The sequence below is a fragment of the Macaca nemestrina genome, chromosome 4 (genome assembly GCF_043159975.1).
Source record: "Macaca nemestrina isolate mMacNem1 chromosome 4, mMacNem.hap1, whole genome shotgun sequence".
Classification (NCBI taxonomy): Eukaryota; Metazoa; Chordata; class Mammalia; order Primates; family Cercopithecidae; genus Macaca; species Macaca nemestrina.
In genome coordinates, this window is record NC_092128.1 from 118,800,586 (window position 1) to 118,827,977 (window position 27,392).

At 40.0% G+C, this 27,392-nt stretch overlaps 1 protein-coding gene across 4 annotated transcripts in view; it reads left to right on the forward strand.

Annotated features, from left to right (window-relative positions):
• The window catches only part of LOC105492357 (ATP binding cassette subfamily A member 13), a 454,445-nt gene that overhangs the window by 259,177 nt on the left and 167,876 nt on the right, over positions 1-27,392 (forward strand). For 2 of the 4 annotated variants that reach the window (XM_011759379.3, XM_024796197.2), the window contains exons 39-43: positions 308-400; positions 5,090-5,159; positions 13,838-13,956; positions 16,570-16,657; positions 22,796-22,904. In XM_011759379.3, coding sequence (XP_011757681.2) covers positions 308-400; positions 5,090-5,159; positions 13,838-13,956; positions 16,570-16,657; positions 22,796-22,904 — 479 coding nt within the window. The remainder of the gene's footprint in view (positions 1-307; positions 401-5,089; positions 5,160-13,837; positions 13,957-16,569; positions 16,658-22,795; positions 22,905-27,392) is intronic. The other 2 variants (XM_024796198.2, XM_011759380.3) reach the window with 1 other exon arrangement.

Genomic DNA, 27,392 nt, shown 5'->3' on the forward strand with positions numbered 1-27,392 from the left:
AAATATGTGAAAAATGGTTGTGTTATAACATTAAGTGAAAATATTAAGGAAAATAATGTACTGTGAATGCAAGTCTATAAATATGCATATCTCATAGCAAAACTATACTTTTAATAAATTTTCCAATTTTATTGCTTGTTTGGCATTACCATAAAAACAGTGGAAAATTAGCTTTATCTCACTTACTGGGAATCATTAGATGGATCAGCCTGACTAGGGCACAATGTGAGGTCAGCAGCTGGTTCTCCGTTCTCTACTGGGAGCCACTAATAATCCCACGTTGTTTCCTTTGTCTCACAATGAACAGCAGCAGTGGGGGCGATGACTTGGACCTCACCCGTGTTCTTCTGCGAAAGTTTAGAGATCAAGATCTGCCCTGTGCAGATGTAAACCCAGACCAGTAAGTATCAGGTGCTCTCTGCAAAAGTGAACACTCCCAACTGGTAACACTGTAGCCTGGGAGGATCGTTTTTCTCCATGATTGGTTATTTCATGCCACAAGTTTACATTATAAAAAATAAAAATTAGCCAAATGAGTAGGTTATTACTGAACGGGCCTAATGGGTATCACCACATAAAATGATCCAAAATAAGCTACATAATTATCCCTTTTCTCCCTTGTACATGCGTGCTTTATGTTATTGCAAAATAAATTATTAATTAATAGCATTCAATTTGTTTAATAAAACCCAAAGCTGAAAAGAATGAAGTAACAATTAAGTCTGAATTATGTATTAGCTGTTATTTACTTTTAGAGAATACTTGTACATATAAAAAATTAATTATAGTTTTTTTTAACTTAAAAGATTTAAAGGTCAGTACTGTACATCAATCTGGGGTGAATTACTTCGAAAATTATCTTTTTAGTATTTAATCATGGTTATTGTGACGACCTTTCTATGAAACCTGGATAGGGGAGGCCTTTCTGTATAAACACTTATTTCCCTCTTACTTTGCTCAATTATTATATATTGAAGATCTACTACAAGTAAAGTGCTGCTGTAGGAACTAAGATTAATACGGAATATGGCCCTGGTCTCAAGGAATTTACAGTTCTGGGTAGAGCAAATGAGGCAAGTGATAAAAGCCATAATGATTTATTAAGTGCCAGAAGTGTATGTTTTTAAGTAGTAAATATAAAAATCTAACAATAATACAACATTGGCAATATGTTTTCTAATTTGTGATGACATATTTTGCCCATTAGTCATATTGGTAATTAGTGTAAGACTGAAAAACTATTAATGTTCTCAGTAAGAAAGAATTAATAGATAATTAATTATGTTGCTTCACTCTAGTCTTTGCAAAACAAAGTAATTTATTTAACTAAGGCTTCAGTGGTAATGTTTTTATTTTTCTCCTCTCTGATGGAATACACAGGGTGTAAAATACATCTACCTTTGAAAAGTTGAAATGTAACATAGGGCCCCATTAGGTCCAGCCCTGGCCCAACCTGGGATCAAAGAAGAACCAGTCAGAAAAAGAAAAACATTCTTTTATCTAGTCCTTCTCCTTCAAGGGGAAAAAACAAAAGGTGGAATCAATAATTAAAGGACAGCAGAACATATTGGACATTTTGTTTGGACACATATTTTACTTCCAGTTCCTTTTACATGGATTGCAATACAGTCCCAATCTCTCCTCCTCCCCTCTCTCTGTTCCGCGAGCTCCTGCCCTCCAGCCCAGCCTGCAGATCAGCCTCATTATTTTTCTCCTCTGTCTGTTCTTCTTCTACCTTCCTGGATTTATGTTTTTGTGTTTTCCCTTTTCTTTGTGAAATCTACCTGATCTATCCTTAACTCATTTCTATGTTTAATCATTTCTATTTATTTTTATGGTCAGCATAACAAAAGGCTAGGGGAGCGAGGTACATGAAAAGATGCTGTGAGCACTTATATTAATAATAATTTATGTCCATGTTATACAAATAGGGCTTGATTCACTAGGACCCCAAATCAAAGCAAAAAGTTTTACTTAAAACCTGTAGATTTCCTTCTGTAAGTGTAAAATATTGTTGAATTTGATATCTACATTTTACCTCCTTGGAAGACTTGGGCAATCACTTGACAATTAACTAGAGGAAACATTTAAAAATAATAGATTAGATTCTACTGATAGGTTGTTTTTCTGATGAGATACTCAACTCTGAGTGTCGACTCAAGGGTGCTATGTTGAACTTCTGATTTGTTCCTCCCTCTCATACGAAGACAATGAAGAGCTCTACAAAAATCCACTGTCGTGTAAATCTGATCTAAAATATGAGTTTTCTCACAGTAGTAAGTGATGCATAATTTAAAATTTAAAATGTGTTAAAGTTGTCAACTTTTAGAAGCTGATGGGTAGATATACATATTTAGCTTCATTTTACAAGGCTTACATCTGGTGGCACTTCAATGTCGAATTCTCCTACTATTTCTAACACAAAATGGTCACTTTCCTCACCCATTCTTGTTAATGCTTTAATATAGAACAAAAGTGATAGCAAATCTCATATTTCTATCAAACTTAAAAAGCCAAGTGGGGAGATGGGTAAGGTTTATTTTTGTAATTAAAAAGAAAGTTATTAGATTGCAGCGATATAATAGATCATCTCGGTACTCAGGAAAATCTAGAGGGCTCATTATTAGCCAAAAGGTGGGATCTTCAGAATCTGTCATGGCTGGTGACAGACTCCCTCTGAGGGGCCTGTAAAGATGAAAGTTGAGGCCACAGATCAGCAGTGTGTGCATACCAGGGATCATGACAGAGGGGTAATATGGGACCAGTCTGCCTCAATCCAAATCTCAGCTCCACTCTTATTGGCTGTGTGACCCATGCAACTTGCTGAACCTCTCTCTGCCTTCCTTCATTTGCCTCAGTGTGCTGTCAGTTCTGTAGAAAAAACAGTCACCTCAACAGCAGGGTAGCTCTTGTGGAGAGCTTTTGTTCTTTTAAGGTAAGTTCCTGCCTCAGAAAGCGACTCTCAAGACAGTAGGTCCTTAGAGCTTCTGCCTCTCTCTTCAAGATTTAAAATGCACCTTAGCACTTTGGGGAGGCTGAGGTGGGCAGATCACGAGGTCAGGAATTCGAGACCAGCCTGGCCAACATGGTGAAACCCCGTCTCTACTAAAGATACAAAAAATTACCTGGGTACGGTGGTGCACACCCATAATCCCAGCTATCCGGGAGGCTGAGGCAGGAGAATCTCTTGAGCCTAGGAGGCGGAGGTTGCAGTGAGCCGAGACTGTGCTCTGTTGCATTCCAGCCTGGGTGACAGGGTGAGACTCCATCTAAAAAAAAAAGAAAAAAAAAAAAAGAAAAAAAAATGCATCTTAGGTGATTGAAAACTCCAGGCATCCCTGTAGTAGAGAGAGCTATTTCACGCAGTGTGTCCAAACCTGAAGGACCAAATGACTGGGCTCCAGCAGCCTCTCTGCAGCTGTGTCCTGTAGGCCACTTTAGGGAAATGCTTTGCTAAGTCAAAGTTTATTTTTAGATTCCTAAACTTTAACAGAAAGATTATGTAGAAACATCTGATTTCTCATAGATCATCCCCTCTGTCTCTCCCTTTAATGGACATTCACACAGCTTCTTAGTGAATCTGTTGGAACACAAAAGTTGTTGGAGGCTGAGAAGTGCTCAAAAAACCACCTGTCATGGGCCATTATGTACCTGTCATGGACACGTAGTTTTACTCTATAAAAGGGAGCTAGGAGAAGAATAAGGGAGGATTTGGAAGAGAAAAAGAGGACTGAAATTTTGAAGTCATATATTAAATTATAAACACTTGTTAACCATCATCTAAGGCATCTGAGAAAGAAAGGCCTGACGAGTTTCAGAAGTATAAATGGAATTATTTTTTTATAGTACATATCAGATACAGTACTTTGATTAAATACGTAACTCCCTTAGGTATTATTTCCATGTAAACTCTTAGGTTTCAAACTGGAGTCCCTATAAGCTAGTCAGTCAAAAAAGTAGTGTGGAGAAATCTTTATATTATTTTTGTTGTTTCAAAAATTACATATACATTGTACTTTGCTAACCTGGTTAATAGAAATGACAAATTTCTTTTCACTGGGCCGGGCTTTCTTTAATTGGTGTTATCGTACTGGCTTTCTCATTGGAGCAGCACACATTTTGCATAGAGCTGGGATCTCGACAGCTGCTTCACCTCTCTGGACCCCACCTCTTCTTCTGAAAAGCAGGGCTAGTAAGGATGGTGGTAAAAATATCTTTTCCAATTTTTGAGTAATTAAGAGTGATTATCAGGAGATCGAGACCATCCTGGCTAACCCGGTGAAACCCCGTCTCTACTAAAAAATACAGAAAAAACTAGCCGGGCGAGGTGGTGGGCGCCTGTAGTCCCAGCTACTCGGGAGGCTGAGGCAGGAGAACCGCGCAAACCCGTGAGGCGGAGCTTGCAGTGAGCTGAGATCCGGCCACTGCACTCCAGCCTGGGTGACAGAGCCAGACTCTGTCTCAAACAAACAAACAAAAAAATTTTGATTTACAAATGCTAGAACAAATATTTTAAAGTATAGGACTCATAAGGAAATAGAAACAATAGGGAAACTGTGACATCCAAATGTGTTTTTGAACCACTGCTACAAAAGATTTTCATAACTGTTTCTGTTGCACCATATTTCTGCAACAGAAAGTTTAATCAGAAAGGTTTAAAGTGGAAATTTAAAAATTGTTTTTCCTTAAGTGATGATTAAATTACTGTGTTATGCCACAAAAAGGAATTAGCGTCTTGCTGTTTATTAATTGCTACTTGGTACCTGGTTATGAGACTGGAAGCCTAGCCTCAAGTTCCACCAGGAGCCCCCGCCCCGCGGTGAAAGTCCTAGGGAGCCCTGTGATACACTCAGTACAGTGAGAAAAGTGAGCCCCATGTAATATAATGGAAATTCCGGCGTTGTAATAAAACATCGTCATCAGATTAACAGCTCAAGCTGTGAAAACAAATGTAAGAGCTCTGCCTTCTTGGCAGTAAGAGATGATTATCTTGTGAACTCTGTTCTAGTCTGATGGAACTCTCCTTTACAGAAATACAATGGCTTTGTAAATCTAAAAGATCATTCTAATTCTCTCCTTTGTTTTTTAGGATGAATTCTTCATGCTGGCACACACATCCCTTTTCTCACCCAGAATTCCAGGATTCATGTGGCTGCCTGGTAGGTCTCTGCAGCATTTTTGATCCTTTTAAGTCTAAAATTCAAGTTAAAAAAAGTGAGTTTACTCCATCTATCAAAATGTTCATATTTGTACCTACGTCTCTATGACTTTTTGGTTTCCTGGATTAGCTGTTTCTGGGGAAAGTTTCATCACATAAAGTGAATATTTATAGAACACAGATGCCGTAGAGATCGACAGTGGCCCCTCTCCTTCATTGCCTGCTGCCTTTGGTCATTAACATTCCCCTGGCATTCATTAAGAAAATGAATATTCTTCAAGTAATAATAAAGAAGCTAGAATTGCCCTATGGAAGGAAATTTTTCTAAATTTCAAGGCAGCATGACCTTAAGGCTCTTGCCGTACTTTTATTTGGGCTAGATATTAACAGCTAGGATGCCCCTTAGCTCTCTGATTGTGGTTGATTCATACAAAAACATGTGGAGGTAGGTGTGCCACTATTAAGGTGAGAGGCATCACTGTCTAATCTGTGAAGGAGAATAAATTGAAATTTATTTGGAAAACTGATTGGAACTCATCTCAAAGAAAATCTCAGACTCTAATTAGTAAAAGGCATAGACCTGCTAGCCACAATCAATAAGCAAGTATGATGGCAGGTCTAATTTATAGGAAAAAGGGAAAAGAAAAAATACACTGAAGTTAACTGAGCATCTATAATGGAAATGGCCACTTGGAGAACATGTTTACAGGGCTTTCCTATTTAGTGGCTCATGAGATGCAGTTCTCCTTAATAGCTGTCAACCTAAGGGAAGAAACTGAGACAAATTAATATAGGTAGAGAGTTTATTTGAGTCAAAGTTGAGGACAGCTATGTGGGACACACTTCCAAGTTATCTTTGGAAGTGCTCCCGAGAACAAAAAGGAAGCTCAAGTGAAATGGCCTTATTGTCTAGGGTGTCAACTGAAGTTCTTTGTCTCATGGCCAAGGAAATCAAGGATATGGACACACCAGGAGTGAGCTTAGAGCAGAAATGTAGTAAGTGAAAGGAAGAGAAAAAACTCTCTGCTGCAGAGAGGGATCTCAAAAAAAGGTTGTCATTTTACAGTGAAGTGCAAGGGTTTTAATAAGAAAGCGAGTTGGTAAGGGTGCTCCATTTATATAGGGCTCAAAAAACTGGTTAGAACTAGGTGTTTCATTTCCATAAGACGCGAATCCCCGGCAGTCCCTACCCTATCTGTTTAGTGCACATGCAGATCCTTAACCTAAGTTACTCCATATTGCTTATCTCCTCCTACTGTGCATGAATCAGGGGCAGAACCCTTTTCATTAATCCATTTTCGTGCTGCTGATAAAGGCATACCCGAGACTGGGCAATTAACAAAAGAAAGAGGTTTACTGAACTTACAGCTCTACATGGCTAATGAGGCCTCACAATCACGGCGGAAGGTGAAAGGCACTTCTTACATGGTAGCAGCAAGAGAGAGAATGAGAGCCAAGGGAAATGGGTTTCCCCTTATCAAACCATCAGATCTCATGGGACTCATTCCCTACCATGGGAACAGTAAGGGGGAAACCACCCCATGTTCAGTTATCTCCCATTGGGGTCCCTCCCACAACATGTGGGAGTACAAATCAAGATGAGATTTGGGTGGGGACACAGAGCCAAACAATATTACCCTTCAAGGTAGATGTGCCTGGCCGAGGGTAGCTCTTCTTTTCTATAGTGTTGCAGCCATGTTCCAAGCAAGCCCCCTCTGCAAGCTTCCTTACGTGAGTATGTCCAAAAAGGAAAGGAATGTGCTCACTGGGGCCCACTGTATGTCAGTGAAACTTGCTGACTACACGGGAGGCCCCTTTCTGTGTGGGAATTCATCTCCGTATCTATGCTTGCAGCCCGAGCTTTCAGGCTGCTCTTTGTTAGAAAATAAATGCCACTGAGGACCTTGCCCTAACTATCTGCCTAGCCAGTTTCTCCCTTCCTTCTCTCTCATAATTTATTAAAGAAAAAAGAATGAATCAGGAGAGTGGGTGATTACAAAAGTTGTTTGTCAGGGATTCTCATTGGCATTGTTAAGTTACTTTATAGCTCTGGTGGTGGCACTCAGCCTGGGGTCCATATAGTGAGCTGCTTAGAAATGATTGCTTAGCTCAAGGGGGATGGGGTGGAGTGTGACTGCTGTCTCACTCCAGTGCCTCTCTGGGCCTGATTATTTAAAGGGAGCTCACATTCCTCAGATAAAAAGCCTTTTTGTTTGTCTTTTTTCTGGAGATTTTAGAAAGCTTGCTTTTGGAGTAACTAGTCTGCTTTCTTCTCTTAGACTAAAGATACACATGTAAGCGGGAATAATGACACAGCACCTTTAGTGAACACTCAAGAGTGTTGGTTGATGTGGAAGAGCTAATGGAACTCTCCATATTTCCCTCTTGGCTTCAGCTGTCAATAAACTCAGCTACATTTGACATTTGGTGATCCTTTGCAGTGATCAGTTATCTTTTTTTTTTTTTTAGACATGATTATTGTTTTTTTTCCCTGGACTTGTTTTTCCATTTATTCACTTTAGGGGTAAAGGGAAAATTTGCCTTTCACCCTCAGAAGCTTCACTGAAAATCAATTGACAAAAGGCAGGTTAACTGGGAAATACCATACAAACGTGTTAATGTGCATGAGAGGATCACATCATAGAGTAATTACCTCAAACCACCAAAGAGGTATAGAAATTTCTATACCCTTTTCATAGGGGAAGGAGAAGATGGGAAGTGCGGATAATTCTTTTGAGGGGCAGGAAATGGTTGTTATAGAGAAAGAATGGGCCAGGGAGACAGAAGTTAACTTGTAGATGATTCTCCTGGAATTTGAGTGAGCCCAAAAGCAAGGCATTATTTTGTGAAAAAGTCCATCCAAGAATCGTTGCATTCTTCACTCTTCTTTTCTGAAACAGATAATGAGATTTCAGGGAGGGGATTGAGGACCTATGTGTTTCCTTTGGTAAGGAGTTTTTTGGTCAGATATGGAAATTCCAAAGAGAATTGGAACGGAGGAGGAACAAGACAAGGTTCCAGGGACCTTGATTCTGAGGCTTATTTCTGAGGCCTTTCAATTGATAGATATGCCCAGCATGCACAAGCAGCATATTTTGGGAGATTGTTTTCTATGCCTCAACACTCATGAGATCTCTAATTTTTCACACCACACTCGTATTCTCTAGGCTTGATTTGATCATTCTATTATACTAGTAGCTTTTAGTACCACCAGCTACCTAAGGTCTATTGGGATTAGACTGGGTTAATATCAGAATGATTGGTGTTTATGTTCCTAAATTCACTTCAACTCACACGAACTGTGAGATTTCAGTAATATGTGAGAAAGAAATGTTTTACATGAAAGAGTTCCATAGTCAAGTAAGTTTCACAAATGTTGGATAAAGCAGTATTAAGCAGGTATCTTTGCCACAGCTCTTCTAAGAAGCTATTTGGTGATAATGAAATTGTCCTTGAATTGACAGTGGAGTAGATGCAGCATTTTCTGCAAATTTGACTGAAGAGTCCTTCCCTTTTGTGGCACCAGTGTGTTTCGGGATGCACTTTGAGAAATACTGGACCACACGTTAGAAATCAGAGAACCTCAGGAGAGAAGGAGTTGAGGTGGAATTAATGAAAGTCCTAAGCAATGGGTGTGGTTACTCTTCAGGGATGGCTCAAAGGAAATGTACTCAAAGATGTGTGGAAGGAAGGCCTATATACCCATGGCCAGTTCTCTGGTCTTTAGTGTTCATGTTGAGCCAAGCTGACTGTGTTTTACCAGAAGGAAAAAATATTTCTCTCCCCTTAAATACATGTGTGCTATCTGGAAGCCCTGGGTCTGCAAGGGCATGTCAATTTCCTCTTTTTTTTTTTGTTTTTGGCAGAGTCTCACTCTGTCACCCAGGTTAGAGGGCAGTGGCATGATCTGGACTCCCTGCCTCCTCAGCCTCCTGGGTTCAAGTGATTCTTCTGCCTCAGCCTCCTGAGTAGCTGGGGTTACAGGCATGTGCCACTGCACCCAGCTAATTTTTGTATTTTTAGTAGAGATGGGGTTTCACCATCTTGGCCAGGCTGGGCTCGAACTCCTGACCTTGTGATCCACCCGCCTTGGCCTCCCAACGTGCTGAGATTGCAGGTGTGAGCTACCGTGCCTGACCGATTTCCTCATGTTTTATCAAAGATGCTGTGGCTCTCTCCAAACCTACAAAAAAGTTCCATGGTTAGTTCTTCTGAGGATGAAAACATGATTTGGAAGAGACACCATTAGAAAAGGCTCAAAGGGGAACAGGAATTGAGCTAACTCTAAAGAACAAACAGGAATTTTCAGGGCCTGGGCTCCCATGGATAGCAATACTATGACCCAAAACATGTCATCGGGAGTGAGTGTGGCTTTACACAGAATAGGTGGAGGGCAGATTTGTTTCTTGTCGCTCAGGTAATAAATTATCACACAGTTGGTGACTTAAGAAAACATGAGTTTATTCTCACATGGTTCTTGGAGGCTGGAAGTCTGAAGTCAGTGTCACTGGAGTGAAATTAAGGTGTCTGAAGACTCTTGAGGACAATCTGTCCTTTTCCTCCTCCAGCTTCTCTTGCTTCTGGAATTCCTTGGCCTCTGGTGACATTACACACATCTCTATCTCCATTGTCACAGTGTCCTCTCCCCTTCTTTCTCTGTCTAGTCCTCCTCTGTCTCCCTCTCACAGTGGCACAGGTTGTAACCAGCAAAAGGACCTGGCTGCTCACTGCTTGTAGAAAGAGGCCAAAATAATAACAAGCTGATTAAAAGTAAGCAAGACTTTATTATCTGTGCCAGCAAGGGGAAGAGCAGAAATTACAGCAATTCTGCTGTAATTTGTGGAGGGAACACAGGGTTTTTTAAAGAAAGGGTTTGGAATGCGGAAGAGGCAGGGGTGGTAGCTTGGGGGTTGGGGAGAGGGGGAGCTAGGAGGTCCCAGGAGGGGTTACTTACTCCAATGACTCATCTTGAATTGTTGTTTCATTTGGTGAAGAGGCTGACCCCATCGTGGATCCTGCCAGGTTACAAACTAATCACAGTCAATCTTATAGTCAATCTTCAGCTGGGAATGGGTTCCAGCCTTGAAGTAATCTTTCGCTGGGGACAGATTTTCAGAGTTGTCTAGTCCCCTGAAACTTTTAAGGAATTATATGACCGGATAAGTGAGCACGGCGTGTGCTTAACAAGCATCTAGATAAATAAATGTGCATAAGGCATGGGGGCATGAAGTGGGAAAGGAAAGAGAAAGAAAACATTTCAAGGCTGTAAAGTTTATCTCAGAGCTACATCTTGAAACTGGGGAGGGGAAAGAGGAAGAGGGAAAGGATAAAACATTTTAAAATGAGGTTTGAGGCTAAACTGCTAAGCAGCTCAGTTACAAGGTGACTGCATGAGGGCGAACTGTCACAATCCAGGATAATCTTCTGGACTCAAGATCTGTAACTTAATAACATCATCAAGATACTAAGTAGCATTTAAAGAGTCCAGAGATGAGGGCCTGATATTTTGGTGGGGGGCGGGGAGGTCAATATTCAGTTTAATACAGAGGGTGTATTTGGGGACACCTACACAGATAATGGTTAGAATGAGACCAAGGACATTTTCTAGTAGACCTGAATTCTTGATAAGAATTGGAATTTTTTTTAGCAAGGAAATAATCTAACTGAAAACACCATTTTGAAGGATGTATCTTGATAGGTATGGGGGTGGTAAATTGAGTTGGAGAGAGGAAAGCTAGAGGTAGGAAAACTTTAACGGTTGTTATGTTCATCCAGTTTGGCTGATTATTTATTTTAATTGAGAAGCAGAAGTTATCTATATTTGTGATTACACCATACCATATTGATATTATATCTATTATATATAAAATGATGTGATATATACATATATCATGATTTTTATATATTGTTTATATATATAACATATATATATATATAAAATCTCTCTCTCTCTCTCTCTCACACACACACCCCCATTATGGAATGGCTAAATCCAGCTATTTAATATATGCATTACCTCATGTACTTATTGCAGGGGCACAGGAAAACTTGCCCTTCATCCTCTGTAGGTTTGCTAAAAATTCAGCTCATAAAAGGCAGATTAATTGGAGAAAAGGCACATGAATTCTTTTAACATGTACAGGAGGAGAATTACAGGGTTATTATCTATCCCCCAATGAAGTTCAGATGTTTATGTATCATCTCAAGTTTACAGAAAGTATAGGGCCTTGGGTCCTGGCAAATCAGGTCATGGAGGGAGAAGACGAATTCTGTACTGGGACAATAAAAGATTACAATAAAGAATAAATGGATCTGGGAGTAGACATTATCTGTTTAGGTTTGGTTACATTCTTGGTCTTACAGGGAGGAGAAGAAATAAAACATTCTCCTTGGTGGGTCTAGATCTTAGGTAGGTAAAGAATTTCAACTTCGTCCTGTGCTTTGGGAGAGAAAGTGGATAGGAGGGAGGTCCGAGACACCTTGAAACTTCTTCAGCTCAGCATGTGAAAGCACCATATTCTGGGGTATTTTTTCCTGATCCCAACATTACTATTTGTGTGTGTGTGTTTGTGTGTGTTGAGGATACTAAAAATCTACTCTTTTTTTTTTTTTTTTTTTTTTTTTGAGACAGAGTCTTGCTCTGTCGCCCAGGCTGGAGTGCAGTGGTGCGATCTTGGCTCACTGCAAGCTCCACCTCCCGGCTTCAAGCCATTCTCCTGCCTCAGCCTCCCGAGTAGCTGGGACTACAGGCACCCGCCATCACGCCTGGCTAATTTTTTTGTATTTTTAGTAGAGATGGAGTTTAACCATGTTAGCCAGGATGGTCTCGATCTCCTGACCTTGTAATCTGCCTGCCTCGGCCTCCCAAAGTTAAAATCTACTCTTTTAGCAATTTTCTTTTTTCATTTTTTTGAGACAGTCTCGCTCTGTGGCCCAGGCTGGAGTGCAGTGGTGCCACCTTGGCTCACTGCAACCTCTGCCTCCCAGGTTCAAGACATTCTCCTGCCTCAGCGTCCCGAGTAGCTGGGACCACAGGATCGTGCTACCACACCCTGCTAATTTTTGTATTTTTATTAGAGATGGGGTTTCATCATGTTGCCTAGGCTGGTCTCAAACTCAGGAATGTAATCCCAATGTGCTGGGATTACAGGTGTGAGCCACCTCAACTGGCTCTTTCAGCAATTTTCAAGGTACAATACATTGTTACTAATTGTAGTCATCATGTTGTACAATAGATCTCTTGTACTTCTGCCTCCTGTTTAGCTGAAATTTTGTAACCATTGACCAATATCCTCTCTGCCAATCACCATTTTACTCTGTGTTCCTATGAGTTTGACTTTGTTAGATTCCACAAATAAGTGAGTTTTGCTGAATTATGATGTACAACAATTATTATTCTTTTTCGTATCTTTCCTCAAGCCTTTCTTTCAACACCCTGAAAGCAGTATCGTAACTGTCTGTCGCCCTTCTTACTTTGCTGTAGTTCTTTCATGTGTATCTGAACCTAACAGCAAATCCAAGCATTTAGGTAAGCTTGTTTCCGTTTTCATTTTGCAAATAAGCAGACAAGCTTCCAAAGCTGTAATGAATTTGAAACTGGCCCAAATGTATCTTACAAGTAATATTTATGGAGTTTTGAATAAACATGGAAATGGACCCTCCCTGGTCTTAAAACTTGAAACTTACGTTTGTTTCACCACCCGAGTTTCTTCCTCAAGAAACTGATCCTCAGGCAAGGGACTGAAATACATTAGATCCCTGAATTCAGAAAATGAGACTCCAGACCCCTCATGCATCATGATTGCTTCCTTACCCCTCCTTCATTCCTGTTTTCCCATTTTCCCCTCCATATAACCCCCACCAGTTTTAGATGGTTGAGAACATGGATTTGAGACTTTTTCATTCTCCGCAGCTGCAGAACTCAGTTAAAGGCTTCCTCCCTGGCAACACCCATGGTCTCAGTGATTGGCTTTCTGTGCAGCAAGACCAAACCCCTGGCATTTTGACAACAAAAGACTCAGAGACAGAGTTGTTTCCTATTTTAATATATCATCTTTTCTGAAAGTGTTTGAGAAATGGAAACAAAGCACATTAACTCCAAAGCCGTTCTGTGGCAGGGCAGAGCACATCACTGCGCAGCCTCCCGTGGCCTGGGTTTTGTGTTGTGTTGACCACCGCCTCCTACCTTGTTAGGTGATTATTCCATGATGCAGAGCTGGTGTTGTTGGCATGCTGGTGAGTCGCTGGAGAAAAGCTGTTTGATTTCTACTTTAGACCCTTATGCAAGAGACACATGCCTTTGAGTTATACTGCTTACCTTCCTCCCACTAGTTGTCTCTGACTCTCTTTCAGGTTCGTCAAATGCAAGATCACCCCAGTGAAAACATTTTTTTTTTTTCCTTTTTAGTTTTTGTAAATCTGCCCAAACTTACATACAGAAAAGGATTTGAAGTTCTCAGATATAATTGACTGCAAAAGTCACAGTGGATTTCTGGCATAATTCTCAAATATATGTGACCCTGAAAGAGATTTTAGAAATCAGAACATATGAAAGGTTACAGATAATTTGTTAAAAATTGAAAGCTAGAGAAGAGTCACATGTAGTTTCGAGTAATGTCAGTGAACCAGTTTGTGAGTTATAAAAAAGTTTTTGTTTTTTCTTTTTGAAAACAATTTCAGAAGTGTCCGAATAGAAGTTCCGGTGCTCCCTACCTGACCAACCACCTGGGCCACACACTGTTGAATCTCTCAGGCTTCAATATGGAGGAGTACTTGCTGGCGCCATCTGAAAAACCAAGGTGTGTTCAAATCTCTTGCTGGGTCTTTACTGTTGTATTTGCATTACTGTGGAAAACTTATTGTTTTAAATGCCAATGTTCTTCAAAACTCAAAAATCTAAGACTGACCTTGGTGCTCATAAAAATTCTAAATAGATACCATGGACCTTATTAAGATTCCTTACTGCTGACTTTCACTCTTTTAAGTGCTGGGGAAATCCTATCAGTTGAGATTTGTCAATGGCAGAAGCACCAGAGCCAGAAGCAGTTTTACTGCTTTAGGGATAAGAGCAGATAAGTTTACAGCATAATGAAAGCAAGGCCTTACTTTAGAATTATCTCTATTATGCAGCATTCAATGTGGGAACCTGGGTACAATTAGCATCTTGAAATTCCTCTTGGGCAATTTTTGGGAAACCTTTTGTGTTGTGTTGAATTTCCTTGAGACTAAGGGGGTGAATCCAGATGAGGGAGATCAGCAGTGAGTGCTTCTCATTGCTTTGAATCTTAATAACATCTGCCCACTGTAATTTTCCCATGTCCCCCAAATGTATTATATTGCTTCATGTACGAAGGCATCCCATAGGCTGACCTTATTGTCTGGGACTCCCTACTGCCCTCTACCTGCCCCTCTGGGGTTTGCCTGCCTCCACCTCTTAATGTCTTTCAACATACACTAGAATCTCTGGTTTTCAGTTCTAACTCTGATGATTAGCTTTTTATTTTTCCCGAAATGGAGTCTCACTCTGTCACTCAGGCTGGAGTGCAGTGGCACGATCTTGACTCACTGAAAGCTCCACCTCCCAGGTTCAAGCGATTCTGATGCCTCAGCCTCCAGAGTAGCTAGGTCTACAGGTTCCTGCCACCACACTCAGCTAAGTTTTTTTGTATTTTTAGTAGAGACAGGGTTTCACCATATTGCTCAGGCTGTTCTCGAACTCCTGACCTCAGGTGATCCTCCCACCTCGGGCTCCCAAAGTGCTAGGATTACAGGCATGAGCTGATGGTTAGCTTTTTGAAGGTGGGCGCTTGTGTGCCCAGAATGTAGAATATTATCTGGCATATCAAAGATGTTCAGTCAATATCTATTGAATGAATGAATGTATTCAATTGAGCCAGTTGGGAATGTGTACTTATTCCTTTACCTGAATTTTTGCTGAGAGTAGAACACTATGATAGAAGAGAAGACTATTCTTCAGTCTCCTTTTATCTAGTGGGTGGAAGACAAAATTTATTGATATAATAGTTAACATTATATTTTTTAAATGTTAACTTTTATTTTAAGTTTAATAGATACAAGATACTGTGCAACTCATGGAGATATTAAAAAAAAAAAGATATAATTCCCAACCAGGAAAAATTCACAGAGCTGTATAAAGATAAACTGGCAAATAGACAATAAAATCCCGTGTGGTAATTGATAACAATGGATGGAAATGTAGGGTATTGTGGGAACTCAAAAGACAAGGAACATCCAACCCACCTGAAATTGTCTGGAATGCCTTCCTGAACCAGGCAAGATTTGAGTGGAAGATTAAAGAAATAGAGTAGGGAAGACAAACCAGAAATGCCTCAAAAGATTATGATCACTATTAAGAAATTCTTTAGGCCGGGCGCAGTGGCTCAAGCCTGTAATAGCAGCACTTTGGGAGGCCGAGACGGGCGGATCACGAGGTCAGGAGATCGAGACCATCCTGGCTAACACGGTGAAACCCCGTCTCTGCTAAAAAATACAAAAAACTAGCCGGGCGAGGTGGCGGGCGCCTGTAGTCCCAGCTACTCGGGAGGCTGAGGCAGGAGAATGGTGTCAACCCGAGAGGTGGAGCTTGCAGTGAGCTGCGATCCGGCCACTGCACTCCAGCCTGGGTGACAGAGCGAGACTCCGTCTCAAAAAAAAAAAAAAACACTTTTTGTTTTTCTTTTTTTTTTTTTTCCTTTTTTTTTTCCTTGGAGATAGAGACTTGCTTGCTCTGTTGCCTAGACTGGAGTGCAATGGCATGATGTCCACTGTAACCTCCGCCTCCCGGGTTCAAAAGATTCTCTTGCCTCAGCCTCTTCAGTAGCTGGGATTACAGGCGCCTGCCACCATGCCCAGCTGGTTTTTAAATTTTTTTTTGTATTTTTACAAAATACAGAAAAAGACAAGGTTTCACTGTGTTGGCCAGGCTGGTCTCGAACTCCTGACCTCAGGTGATCCACCTGCCTTGGCCTCCCAACATTCTGGGATTACAGGCGTGAGCCACAACACCTAGCCCAAGAAAGTCTGAATAGTGGTTTCGTAGAGGGAATGACCATTAATTAAAATAATTACAGTGGTGATGATCAAGCCCTATCTGTTACACGGCATGTATGTCCTCACAAGACAGTTAGGCGTGACAAGTACACTTTCTAATGTGGCCAGCCTTATCCAGACCTTCTCAATTATCAGTGCCTTCCATTTTGCCTGGCTTGAGAGCCAGGCAACTTCCATTAGCACAGCGCTTCTGCCTGTGTGTTCATGTCACAGATCACAGATGCTCAGCTGGCTACTGTCCTAAGACTGCTGTACCTGGTGGGGTTAGTAATGAACACCCTCTGGTTAGCAGTCCTGGTGTTCTGTGGTTGAAGCACTAACACAATGTTCATTGTTAACAGGCTTGGAGGTTGGTCTTTTGGAGTACAAATCCCCAGTGAAGCTGGAGGTGCAAATGCAAACATATCAAAAACCCAAACTCTGGCAAAGGTAATCATATTCTTTTTATTTTTTTTCCTGTTTTAGAAAGTATTTAGGAAAACTCAACATTCAAATATATTTTTGAGCACAGGGTTGGGAAGGACCAGATTAAATCCCAGCATTTGTTACTAAGCATTAAGAAAAATTATATGTAAACATTGTCTTGCGAAAAAAATGACTTGTTTTTCATTAGAAATGGAAGAAATAGGTTTTTGCTTTTTGTTAAGACAGGACTTCACCTAGTAAATACAAAGTGGAGGAAAAAATCTATTTTTAAAGTATTCATAGTTGTGATAATTGGAAATATCACTAGTTTCTTTGCTGGCCAAGGAGTTCTTCCATTCATGTAAATGCCTTATCTTCCAGAAGGCTGGATAAATAGGCCTGGAGATGACACAAAGAAAGCAGTAGTTACACAGAGCTACTCTTAGGAGTCCTGGATTTTCAAACCCTGCCAGGACTATTCCTGTGAATTAGGAATGGTCCCCTTGGAATTAGAGAGGCTAGGTGGGGGGATTCTTCAGATGTGAGAGAATGGGGACTGAGATAAAGGAAAGATGCCTTGATCCATCAGTAGGAATAGAGAAGTGGTGAACCCAACAGTGAGTTGTTGTTTAAGGAAAAAAGTCAACACTACGTTAAAATGGGGAAAGCAGAAAGATTCAAAGCATTCAGCCTCCATGACTAGAGAAATAGTATTGTGTTTGATTGAGAGAGAAATCGGAGAAGGGTAGATTGTGGGAAGAAGTTAAATCCACTGTGGGAGAGTGAGTGTGAGTTCCTGTTAGGACATCAGTATAGACATTTCATTCTGTAGTGTGTGGATGTTGTGTCTACTCATGAACCCATTGTGGAACCATGAGAACAAGAACAATCTCCATGAGCCCAGGAAGGCACTCTGTCTTTTCTGTAGTGGGGACTTTCATGGTTCATGTGAACCTGAAGAAGCTTATTGGGATAAAGATAAGCCCATGTTGGAGGTTTATTCAGTGAAATAAAAATTCTTACAGGTACTTCACAATGTCATCCCTGACGAGACAGTCATACTTCACAATGTAATCCCTAAACAAAATTTTAACAGTCATGCATTACAATGTAATCCCTGGGAAAAATTTTCAGTCATGGTGTGGATGATTCAGGAATCTCTCCAAAAGCTGAGGTTTGTTCAAATCTCTTTTCCTTCTCAAGGCAACACACATGCATGAAGATTTAAAGCTCAATATGAAAATATCATTTTTAATAACTTGATAGAAAAAGAACTTAAAATATATTTGCTGACATATATTGGAACATATTATGTGGCCGTTATGAAAATACACCTAATTAGCAGAAGGAATCTGTTCATTTCCTCTACAAATATTCCGACTTTTTAGTCTATCCCAATCTAAACCCTTCTTACATATTCATAGGAGATGGTTGTGTCTTTGCTTTGAAGTGTTTAAGGCACAGACCTCTTGTTCAGTGATGAGTGGCTGGGGATTTGTGTGTTCCCCTCACGTCTGTAACTTTTTTGTCTTTGTTTAGATGAGTCTTCTGTACTGACACGTTTGAGTGGTGATTGCTGAGTTTTTAATGTTATTTACGTGTCCTTTGGCAGGCACAAGCATGCAGGTGAATTATACTTGACCCTTTGGAGGCTGAGCTCCTCTCCAGCAAGCCAAGGAACTCAATGTTGTTGTGGGGTGTAAAGGGCAATCTATTATTTGACATACTCACCAGAACTGCTGGCGGCTGATAGTGCATCAAATGATTGCATTTATTTTTCTGTAATTAATGACCAGTTTTTTCTTTCAGCCTTTAGGCTACATTCACCAACACAGATGATATGAGTTTCATAGTCTTTCTGAAGGAAAACATGGAAAATTTGCATATGAATAGGCTTAATGTATGGTTCATTATCTTGTAGAATGTCTCTTGTGCGACCTTTATGAGTTCTATCATTCACATCTTGAGTGTTTAGCTTGTTTAATCAAAACACTCTTTAGAACTTACACACTTCAGTTAAAGAAACCAAACACATTTTCCCTTTTGTTTTTTTTTTGCATAATTCTGTTCTCCCATGGAATTTAATGTATTTGAATATCCACTGAGTTTTTTTTTTTTCTTATAGCTACTTAGTTACTTTTCTGAGGGGCTGTTATTCCTGAGATGAAAGGTCTGTTCTGGGGTGTCATAGTATATTCCTAAAAGAAGATTAATTTCCTATTTCATTTATTGGTCTTTATCACTTCATGACTTATGGACTGGTAGGGAAGGAAATCCCACAGCTTATTTCCAGAACACAGCCTAGTTTTAGAAAACCATTCTTAGGAGAAAAAGAAAAAGAAAAAGAAAGAAGGAAAGAAAAGCTTTTTCTCTGAACTCTTTTAAGTCCTGAATGCTAACTTTAAGATCATCACAAAGTATGCATTTATTACTTAAAGAATTTATAAAACCTTTCTCAAGTAAAGGCCAGTTTATAAAGGAACGGATCAGGAGTTCCAGAACATTTTAAAATCTGTTCCTTGGAACTCTGCAAATCAATCATTTATTACCAAAATGATGCTATATAGCAAACAACTGCAAACTGTTAGTAGCATCAGAGTAAACATACATTTCGCTCATGAGTCTGTGGGATTGTGCTGCTGTGGGCTGTGCATAACAGATGGTGCCAGGCTGCACTAGCTGTGGGGAATTTGGGATGCTCCTTAGCCAGGCCCTGGTTCTGCGTCCTGGGAATGTCCCCCAGCTCATCATCTGCATTGGCCCTTAATTCTACTCTGTGAGGTGCTTTCCCTTCCATTGCCCTCCATGGCTGTGTGTGAAGATACTTTAAAATATACCTTTTGAGTAGCTCTCAGCCTGCTTCCTGCCTGTGGACAGCTGGGTTCTTAGAGAGCTATTTACATTTTACTTGTATTCCAGCCTGGGGTACCTTCTTGATACAGCTTCCTATAAAGCACTCTAGGTTTTCCAGTTTTCTAACTGAGATCCACAAGCTACTCTCACGATGTTGTTGAGATATGCTGCTCTCTCTAAAATTAATTAGTGGCATTTGGGGAATGCCAGAATACTAGGGGACAACACCCTTTAGGTTCCTAAAAGCCCTGTGTCCCCCTGAGAGAGTCTCTAAGCAGCATCATTCTTTGAAGATCTCAACAAAGTTCTTACAATCGCACCCTTGACTTGATCTTTCTTCTGAGGCCATGTCTTTCAACATTCTCTCTAGAGAGCTCCATACCCAGGTCAAAATGTTTATTGGGCACCATTTCCATCTTTGAAGTTAATACAGGTGATAATATTACCCACTGTTCTCACACTGTAATATGCATCGTCCTTTTTTCAGCTATTTATAGCAGTTTGTTTTTTTATTATTTTTCTCCAGTATTCCTAAGTATTTTATCATGTATTTCCAGGCTTCTCTGATTGTTTCTTTGTCCCCCAACTTGCTGTTCTCAAAAGCGATGCCAACTATTTTCAGTTTTTGGTACAGTAACACCTTATTCCAGTGTAAATCACTATGTTGGTATTCTATGGCTACAATAATGCTCTACAACAACAATTTCAAAGCTCAGTGGCCTCCACAATGGGCGTTCATTTAGCTCATGGGTCTGTGAGGTTTTTCTAATACAGAATGAGCGGGGCTGATCTTGGCCAGGAATGAACATGTGTGTGGTTGGCTGGCTATTGGCTTCAGCTGGGATGACAGTGGAGGTCTCAGCTCCACTGTTGCATCTGATCCTCCAGCAGATTAGTCTGGCCATGCTCCCATAGTGATAGCAGAGGCATAAGGGAGCCTTCAGGAACGTACATGTGTCTCTCAAACCTCTGCTTGTGCCACATTCTATTGGCCATAGCAAGTCACATGGTCAAGCACAGCATCAGATTGGGAGGGCATGAAAGTCATATAGTAAAGCATGTGGATACAGAGATGGTGAAGAACTAGGGCCCTTAATGCAATCATGAACAGAAGTTTTGGCCGGGTGCAGTGGCTCACACCTGTAATCTCAGGACTTTGGGAGTCCAAGGTGGGCGGATCACCTGAGGTTGGGAGTTCGAGACCAGCCTGTCCAACATGGAGAAACCCCGTCTCTACTAAGAATACAAAATTAGCTGGGTGTGGTGACGCATGCCTGTAATCCCAGCTACTCGGGAGGCTAAGGCAAGAGAATCCCTTGAACTCGGGAGGCAGAGGTTGTGGTGAGCTGAGATTGCACCGTTGCACTCCAGCCTGGGCAACAAGAGCAAAACTCTGTCTCAAAAAAACAAAAACAAAAACAAAACACAAACAGAGGTCTCAGAGTCTACAAAGGGTGAAGCTAAGGAGGCTGAGCAGGCAGCCTCCTGTCTTTCTAGCTCCATTCTGTCAAAGAAGCTCTGCTTTTGTTTCTGTACTGTAGTGTAGTGTCATTTTAAAGTTTTTTTTTAATCACTCTACTTTTAAAACAAAAATTAAAATAATAAAACAAAACAAAATTAAAAAACCTTAATTCAGGGCAGGGACTATCATTGTGTCTTCTATCTTTTTCCCTTCATTTGAGCAGTTAAGGGAATCAAGGCTTGGGGGAGAAGGAGGTCACAGACAGGGCTAGTGGGAGGTTCCACTTTCCACAGGCAGTGGGCTTTTCTGCCAGATTAGCCTGTCCCATAACTTCAACAGAATCTTAAGCTTCTATCATTTCCAGAAATCTGGCTAGTGCCTGTGCAGGTGTGTGTGTGTGAGGGGGCAGGGTGGCATGGGCAAGAGACCCCAGAGGGTGACAGTACAGAGCTGTGTGGGTGGGTGACGTGGACACACCTCTGATATATGACATAAACTCCTTCAGTTCACTTTTGACTTTTCCATCAAAGGAACTTGGAATTTACCCTACTTTGGAGAATTGTGTGTCTACGTTGCTTTAGATTTTCTTTTTCTTTTTCTTTTTGGTCACAAAATCCCACTCTGTTTAGGCATAGCCTTGAACACTCACAGTTCTGTAGTTAGTGGGTCTCAAGTTTCACTTCTTCCCCTTGGGGTTTAAAAAGATGATTGGCAAGGATTTCTCTGGGAACTTAAGAAAATATTTAAAACGAGTGGTGTGAAAGATGAGGTCTGCTTTCTGAATTGCCTGAAGAGGCAGGCTATTTGAGAAAGAATTGGGGAACAATTGTCTTGTGTCTTAGGGTTTTGTTTTTGTTTATTCTGTTTTTGGTTTTTTAACTATATGATCAATATTTTATTACTTAACTGTTTCCACGAGCCCAATAGCTGCCACACAAGACTGTGGTCAAAAAATAATTAGTTATAGCATGAAGGGGTGGAAAGAAAATAGATTGGAAGCCCTCAAGTTGGAAGGGATTTGAGATCTAGTCCAAAGTTTGCATAAACTATGAGAACTTGAATAGGTTCCTCCAAGCCTTAACTTGCTGTGGTGCAGTTCTAATTCTACCAAGTGGATTATCTGTCACAAAAGGCAGACTCTTCTAGAGAAATGAGCTGTTCAGTCAATTGAATTAAGACCAAAATGCATCAGTTGGAGTCATCATAGTTCTTGAAGATACTCACTTGCTTTCCAAATTAATAATATATTTTCATTTTTATTAAAATACTGATACTTTGAAATATAGATACTGATGGTTTGATTAGTGTTTTTTATGATGCTTCTTATTCCAGCTTTAATAACATTGTCTTTCTCTTATTTTCACCTTTCTCTTGACAGGCATGCTACTTTATTCTCCATGCTCAGTACATGTTCAGTTCAGTTTATTCTGAGAAATAATGTTCCATGCTCAGTTATTAATTTGAAAGTAATCATTCTTTTTCTGATCATCTTCCACACTTTTAATTTGCAGGTCAAATTTCATTAGCTTACTAACTGAGAAAGAAAAAAAATGATAGGCTTTGGTTCCTTTTTTCTTGTAAGAATATAATTATAGAGCAACTTTCACATTTGTTCTGGGGAAAATTAATCTATTTTTAGCTGTAAATTATATGCTTGAGATAAATATAAAATTAGCATACTGGAATTGACTGCTCACTGTCAGCCACGCAGGAACATTACTTTGAATCCTGCACTCAGGTGCCTTGGAAGTTAATTGACACATATGTTCTTTATATCCCAGAATAGTTGACAAACAGACTTAAGAACTAATTTTGTGAGAGCCATTAAATTATCTTTCTTTTTTTAGGTGTGGTATAATCAGAAGGGTTTTCATTCCCTACCTTCCTACTTAAATCATCTAAACAACCTTATTTTGTGGCAGCACCTACCCCCTACTGTGGACTGGCGACAATACGGTAATGTTATTTTTCATGCATTATAATTCACTACTTTAAAAAGAGAATGCTTTTAAAAGTGAAAGAAGCAGAAAAGGTTCTGAATAGAAATGTGAGGAGCAATGAGAAAGTTTCTACTTGGCAGCCAATCCATGTCTAAACACAATACAAAGTTGTAGGCTCTCTTTCCCTTTATTTGTGTGTCATTAAATGTCTTTACTTTCTTGAACCTGTAACCTCATCTGCAGGATGAGGGGAACAAAATGCGACTGGAGAGTTCTCTCCTAAAATTATTTTATTCTGTGACTTAGTATCTTACAGAAGCAAGAAAAATTTTATATTTTAAAGACAATATTATATGGAATACTGTGATAGAGAATACAGACTGTCCCTCCTCCTTATCATTGGGAAGATGAACATCACATTTTGATTTATGCTGAGCCCTCAATTCATCAATTATTTATGTTGATCATTGATTCATTATCTTTGCTTTCTTATTTTGGTAAATGGCACGGGTCCGTTTCTGGTATCCAGAGTTAACTTATTGGTTTAAGTAAATGTTTATTTATTGCACTTGGGTGGGATAAATTATAATTTGTTAATTTAATTTAGTTTCTTTTCTAAAGAAAGGAAAGAAACAAGAAGTATAAGCAACAGACCATGTCCACCACAATTTATTGACAAAATATATTTGTTGAAACATTAATTCACATAGACATCAACACTAAACAATTTTTCTAATATACTCTCACTTTATTTCAATCGTACTTTATTTTTCCATATTTATTTTTCCTTCTACACCAATTTTTTAACAAAGTAAATTTAATTATTTTGTGGTACTGTAATTATTTTGGAATGATAATAGGTAATATAAAAGTTAAAAATGTACATGACTAAGAGAAGTAAAAAAATAGTATAATAGTCATACAGAGTAGGGACAGCAGAATAACATTTATAAAATATTTGAAATGTATCAAGAACTTCATTAGATATTTAACATCCATGGTCTAATCTAATTTTTATGTCAATTTTGTAAGATAGACAATATTTGCCTACTTTACTGATTAGAAAACTGATTTTCAGAAAACATCTGAGCAAGGTAATAATGGGGCCATGATTGGATTCTAGCTCTACCTGATGACAAACTCTTGCTCTTCTACGACATCAAACCGAGACGTCATTCTGCTGGGCATGAATACAGCATGGTTCACAGAGGGGAAGTCATTAACATGGGATCTTGAACAATGAACAGAAGTTTGACTGAGGTCAGAAAGCCATTCCAGGTCTTAGCAATGCAATAACAATCATAGTGTATGTTCAGCTTTTGTAGAAGAGTCCAGTTTGACCCCATCATAAAGCTGAACATAGAGGGATAATTGTTGATCACTTCGGAAAGATTGTTTAAGATAAAATGCTGCTTGGCTTTGACTGGCATGATGAAGAGTATGGAGTTTGGTAAGTAATAGACAGGCTTTACCAATATGTGACAATGAGAATGACATCATATAAGTAATACGTTAGGAAGAATGATCTGGAAGCCGCTGATTAAAGGAAGAAGACTGGTGGCAATTTAATGACCTATTGGAAGGATACTGCTTACAATTTTGAGGTTAAGGCCAGGATGAATCCAGAGGAAAAAGAAATGATAAATTTCAGACAGATGGGAGAAAAGATTGAGGCACTAGGGATGGGAATAAACAAGATTTTAAGAAAGGCTAAAATATAAACCTGAGCATTTTAAAGTTCAGTACTGATGACATTATAAGAAATGTCAGGGAGAAGATATGTTTTCAAGGAAGGGGTGAGGTGATTTGTGCAGGATCAGAGATGCTAGTTTGGTTCACATATATAGATGAAAATGTGCGGTAGGATTCAGAAAACTGGAGAGAAAATTTCAGTAGAGCAGTCATAGGTAACCTAAGTTCTAACCTTAATAACAAATGATAGATAAAAGTGTTGGTAAAGTGAGATCCTGCATGGGTCAGACACAGGCTCAGAACAGAAGAGGGCTATGGGTAGAACAGAGGGAAGAGGACAACATTCTGTATCCCTTGAGGTAAGAAGATCTTGGCACGAAGGCCAGTGGGGGTCAGAATTTCACACAGATGGGCAGGAAAAATGAAATATTTCAGGGTCATCCAGAAGAATGAGAATGCAGAGGTTTTGCTGGTGACCTCCAGAGGGCTAGTTCAATGGTGTTTCAGAAATGGAAAATTAAAGTAGAAGGAATTAAGCAGAGAGAGGTTTTTTCCGAAACGAGACTAAACAGATAAATTCTAATTTGACTTGTTGATGCATCATCATGGGAAAGGAAGGTTTGTGCAATAAATTGGGAATATACAATACATAGCCCCACAGGAGGGTGTGTTGGGAGTTATTATCAAAATATTGATAAAGAACTCCCACAAGCAGGGCTCTGAAGAAAATATTGTATTACATTCCTTGATGTGTGCTTGTTCCTATGGGAAATGGACAGAGCTAGAACTATTAGCTTAATAATTATAGTGAAACAAACCTTGCCCCAGTATGGAGCTTCGATAAATCCCGTGAAAGCAGAAGTTGTGTTTTGCTCCCTGTTGGTCTCAGCAGTCCCACAGCACCAGGCTCAGGGGACATTCAGGCTATAACAAGTGAATGCACGGATCATTGTACTACACGGACAATATTTCACACTTCTCATCACAATGGTTTTTGATGAGGTTTCAGCAGATGTACACATTCTGATATTAGAGATTTCTGAATCCTGATGCAGGCCACTTGATAAGAAGCTATTTTCTTAAAACCCAGGCTGGCCCTTTCTCTCTGTTGAGTAAATTTGCAGCTTTTCAGAACCCCTAATTTTGAACCTAAAACTCATTGTAAATCTGAATATTATAATGATTCAACTGGAGTCAGTTTTTAAAGTATCGAAAGGCTGGTACTGGCCTAGACCAAATAGATGTGGTTTGAGAAGTGAATCTCCAAGGTAAATCATTTCCTCCTGTATGAGTATGACTGCAGTTGGGATGTTCTCTACTTAGTGAGTGCAAAAGATGCCAAGACTTCCTTGCATGATGAGGAGGGTTTTGCAAGTACAGCCTAGAGCCTGGGGGAAAGGCATGGATTTGGGAGTACATGTAAGGGATGAAAAAAGCATGGAATATATTTTCATATCAGAGACTTTTTTACCCTCTTTATGCTCACATTAGTAACTTAGTCACATGTCATATAATATTTTTCAGAATCTCAAGGAAATTTAAGTCAGTTGAGGCCAAAATCCTAATCTTGATTGCGTTTTGTCCTGCATATTCCACGGTAAATCAGCAAATCTTATCTCTTCTGCCATTGAAATCCTGAATGTGCACATTTTCAGTATGTTACTACTGCTCACCTGGCCCATGGTCCATGCACTCCTACCTGGACGCTTTCACCAGCTTGTTTTGTGGCTCCCTGGGGCCACCCTTGCTCCCTACCCCAAAAGTCTCATCTCTGCGTAAGTGCCCACCATCACCCATGGAATGTGTCTGTCAGATTACAGCATCCCCTCTGGCTTCCTATATCTCTTGAAAGAAAGAAACAGTTCCTACCTATGACCTGCAGGTCCTCCCTGGTCTGGGCCCTGCAGCCTCTCCTGCTTCATCTCAAACCACTTAATCGCAACCTTGCTGAAATTTCAACTCTAGCCACACCTGACTCCTTGCTTTCTCCTAAGTATGCCACCTGTTCTCCCATTTCACATCACAGTTCCCATTTCTGGAATTTTCTCTCCCTTATATTTACATGACTTGCCCACTCACTTTCTTTTAACTTTTCCCAGCAATGTCCAACTGGGGTGAAATACTAAAAATACAAAAACAAAACACAAATCCAATTCTATGTGCCCACTGCAGATGACCTTGTGTACTTTTTGATGATAGTCTATGTCTGCGCATCTTCCTATTCTGGTTGCACTCTTCTGAAAGCGTTTTTGTCAAGATTCCACTTATATTGATTCAGCAATAAAGGCACAATCAAGATGTTGATATTTCTCTGGGAAAAGTATTTCTAAAATTGTAAACCTCGTCCTTCTTGCCCAATATTCAAGACTTTTAATGCCTCACATGTGTGTTCATGATAAAGATCACACTTCTAAATGGGCATGTGCTAGCTGCTCCTGACCTATCATCTCAGCCGCGTCTCTCCCTTATGGCCCCTCACTTTCCCCTCTGTGTGGCTGGCCTTTGCATCACTGCCCTGCCGTCCCTGTGAGCCTGGTAGCTGCATTGCCTCTGCTGAGACTGCCTGTCTTCTCCTGCATCACCTTAAGCATTCCTGCTCAACTTTCTAGGCCCATCTCAGACATCACCTCTGTTGGAATACTCACCATCCTTGCAGGATGAATTAGTGGCTTCTCTTTCTTCTCCCACAGTTATTTGCTTATGAAATTCATCCATATATTTATTTTTAGCAAGCATTCATATAATGACAGATATTTCCCAGACACTGTGTTAGATTATTGCTGTAATTTAAATGTGTCTCCCAAAAGTCAGT